The sequence below is a fragment of the Geospiza fortis genome, unplaced genomic scaffold (genome assembly GCF_000277835.1).
Source record: "Geospiza fortis unplaced genomic scaffold, GeoFor_1.0 scaffold254, whole genome shotgun sequence".
Classification (NCBI taxonomy): domain Eukaryota; kingdom Metazoa; phylum Chordata; class Aves; order Passeriformes; family Thraupidae; genus Geospiza; species Geospiza fortis.
The window spans coordinates 368,766-372,221 of NW_005054441.1; the positions used below are offsets into that span (position 1 = coordinate 368,766).

Consider the following 3,456-nt stretch of genomic DNA (forward strand, 5'->3'; position numbering starts at 1 on the left):
GTGGGTGGAAATGGACACTCAGCTACACTGCCAGAGCAGACAGACAAACACTAAATTAATCTTGGTCTGGAAAGGAGCCACAGCTGGCGGCCCAGGGCTGTTGGAAAGGAACATCCCATGTTGGGATGGCAATATCTCTGGAGAACCAGAGCCACGGGGGGCTCAGGGCTCCTGGGCCCCCTCCCCACTGGCCACAGGGGAGAGGGAAATCTCCATTTTTTGGGCATTTCTGCCCAAGTTTTGTCATTTCCCTGTGAGCTCCGAGCTCTGGGTGGCCCAGCAGGGGTGAGGAACCTTGGCACAGCCCTGGCAAGCCCCAAGCAGGGGCTGCCATCCCTTTCCACCCCCTGCCATCCCTTTCCACCCCTTGCCATCCCTTTCCAAGCGTGGCACCCACCCCAGGCCAGGAATCACCGAATCGACACCAAATCACTTTATCCCCTCCCAAAAAATCATCGAATCAAGTCGGTTCCTCTGAAGAGAACTGAAAAGTGCAGGTTCCTGCAGTTTGGCAGGTCGAGTTACACGTGTTTAATACTTCCAGTCTTCCCTAGGTTCCCACGGTGGGGGGCTCTTATTGCTCAGAATAATCCAGAATCTCTCCCCACGGGCTCTGATGTTCCCAATTTAAGGTGCTTTCCTGGGTTCTTTGCCGGATGAAATGAACTCGGTGGCGTTCACCATTGCTGTGTGTTGGGTTGGCTGACGAATACTGAGGGCAAAAAGAAGGGTGTGTGCTTTTTTTTTTTTTTTTTAAATTTCTGTTTTTTCCCCAAACGTTCCCAAACCCCCACGGGCTGTTCCCTCCGAGCTCAGTCACGTTCTGGGGCTGCTTTTCCCGGGAAGTGAACGGCGCTGTCGGAAATGATGCTTCCAAAAAAACCAAAAAAAAGGCACAACCCTCTGGACACAAAAGGCAGTACTGACTTCTCTCTTCTGTCCAAGCTTTGGAGAGGGCAGGAGAGGAGCCGGGCACATCCCCACGCCGTGGACGCTGCGCTGGGCAGTGGCGCATTGGCACTGGACGTTGCGTGGGGCCGTGGGAGGGCTGGCAGCCTTTTCCCAGAGACCTGGCTCCAACAGAGAGGGAGCCGAGGCTGGCAGGCTCCAATCTGCTCCCAGAAGCTGTTGGGATGTGGTCAGCAAAGCCATGGGAGTTTGCTGGTGGGATGTGGTCAGCAAAGCCACGCGGCGGCTGCCGGGGAGGAGCGCGCTCCCAAATTCCCTCTGCCTTGGAGCCGAGCAGAAATCCCATGGGAGAGTCTTCCCTCGTCAAGGTTGGTCCATGGTCTTCCCTAGGAGGTGTTTTGACAAAAGCAGGAATATCCCTCACGTTGCTAGGAAAGCTGCTGGTTTGGTTTGAAGGGTGCAGTTGTGGATCCAAAGGTTTTGGCTCCCGCTCGGGGATGGTCCGAGCTGCCCGAGGATGGGGTTGGGTGCACGAGGAATCAGCACAAAGCAGGAAAGGAGCTTGGGGTTTTAGCCCTTTGTCAGCAGAAGCTGGGGCTGCCTCGGAGCAGGTTTTTCCCTTGTAGTTTTTTGGCATTTGCTGCAGCGGGAGCAGGAGCAGGGATGGAAAAATCCATCTGCAGAGCCACAGAGTCTCTCAAGCATCCCCTGCTGCCGTGGCCTAGAACAGCATCATCCCACCAATCCTTCCTTCATCCCCTTCTGAGCCTCCCAAAAGGAGCAGCAGGTCCCAAACACCCCATTCCTTCCAGCCAGCCTTATTCTCAAAGGGAATAAGGACCTTTCACTTCCCCTTGGCTCCAACAGGCAGTTTCTCCCCCTAAAAAGCTCCTAAATCCTGCTAATTCAAGAGAAACTCCCAAAAGAACAGTTCTAGGGAGCTCATTGAGGGGAAAGCCTGGGTCCAACTCAACCTGCAGCCACACCTGGGCTCCTGTGTGTGGTGTGGGAAAGGGGACCCTGGGAATGGGATGGAGAAAGGGTCACAAACCCTGCTCTGGGTGCTCAGCCATGGGGCAGTTTTAACGGGATTGATAAGAGAACTACACACAACAGCAGCACCCAGAGAGCAGCTGCTGCTGCGGCCACCACGGGGACAGGGACAGCCCTGGAGCCCCTCCAGTGCCACGGGTGCCTCTGGGGTGGGATGGCCAGGATTTGGGCTCTGGCTGAAGTCCCACGGGCCTGGAAAAGCTTTTGGGATGCACAGAGGTGGCACGAGGCAAGTGAACCTGCTGCACCAGCTCCACAAAGTCGGGTGGTCGCCCAGCTGGAAAAGGAGCTGGCTGGGAATTTGGGAAAATGCTGTGATGGAGGGCATGGAGACCCCGCAAAACTCTTCCCCTGCTGCACTGAGCATCTTTTCCCTCAAAGCAGCTTCTCCCACAGGAAAATCCTGTGCTGGATCCCCCACCAGCCACAGCCAGACCTGGCCAAGCTCCCAGGGTCCTGGTGCACCGGTGGGAGATGAAATAAAGCAAAGGCTCTGTCCCTTCCCTCTCCTCAGCTGCAGCCCCAACCCGACCCAGCCGAGTCAGCATCGCCCCTTCTTTATCCCATGCCTGATGTTCGGGTTAAAAAAACCACAATAAAATAAAAATAATAATTAAAAAAAACAAAGAAATAAAAATGGGAGGTGGAGAGTGCAGCCGGGACAGCGGGAAGGGCACTCCCTCCTCCCGTGTCACCAGGAGCAGCCTGTCCCTCGCCACTGCCAGGAGCATCTCCTCTCCCAAGCAGAGATTTCACATTCATTTCACTGGTATGGCAAAGTCCGTTTGCTTTTTCCTTCAAGGTGCTTTACATTCAAGAGCTATTGCAATCCACAGCGAGGAGACGGGGCCAGGGAGGCACCGCAGCCTCCCCGCGGGTTCTCTTGCCTTTGATTACTTGATTTAAATAAATTGCCCCAAACCTCTGAAGTGCAGTTTGTCTCCAAATTTTGGGGAACTCCAAGGGGGCCGCTGGCTCCTGGCCTTAGCTCTCCCGGGGGTCGCTGTACTGAAGCTCAGAGTTGAAAACCTCCTTGTAGAGGGGGGGGAAGTTCATGGCAGTCTCCGGGTGCAGGAGACGGAAAAATTCCAGCTTGTCCAAGTGCAGGTTGCAAATGGTCTTCATCAAGGGCAGCTTGGAAACCAACTGCAGTGAGAGAAGGAGCTGGTGACCCCTGGGATGCTGGGTGTGGTGGCCCTGATGCTGCTGTTCCCCCTCCCTTGGGGACAAGCAGGGGGGTTTGGGGACCACTTGGTGCCCCCTGCACTGCTGTTCCCCCTTCCCTGGGCACAGGGGATGGGTTTGGGGATCAAACTTGGCACTGGGGCACCAGCAGACTGCCCACCTTTGGACAGCCTGGCAGCAACCTGGCCTCACCCCAAACCCTCATCTTTCCACAGTGTGGGCTCCTCCCCACCCCAGCTCTGTGCAGGTCAAAGCATTCCCAAAATGGCTCTTTTTCCTAAAAAAAAAACCAATTTCCTGGTGCACTGC

The 3,456-nt window shown here is 55.5% G+C and overlaps 1 protein-coding gene across 1 annotated transcript in view; it reads right to left on the reverse strand.

Annotated features, from left to right (window-relative positions):
* Positions 1-2,729: 2,729 nt before the first annotated feature.
* Positions 2,730-3,456, reverse strand: part of LOC102037229 (nuclear receptor ROR-beta-like) — a 5,870-nt gene continuing 5,143 nt past the window's right edge. Inside the window, exon 9 of the mRNA XM_014309611.2 lies at positions 2,730-3,108. Within this exon, the coding sequence (XP_014165086.1) occupies positions 2,947-3,108 (162 nt within the window). The 3' untranslated portion in view covers positions 2,730-2,946. The remainder of the gene's footprint in view (positions 3,109-3,456) is intronic.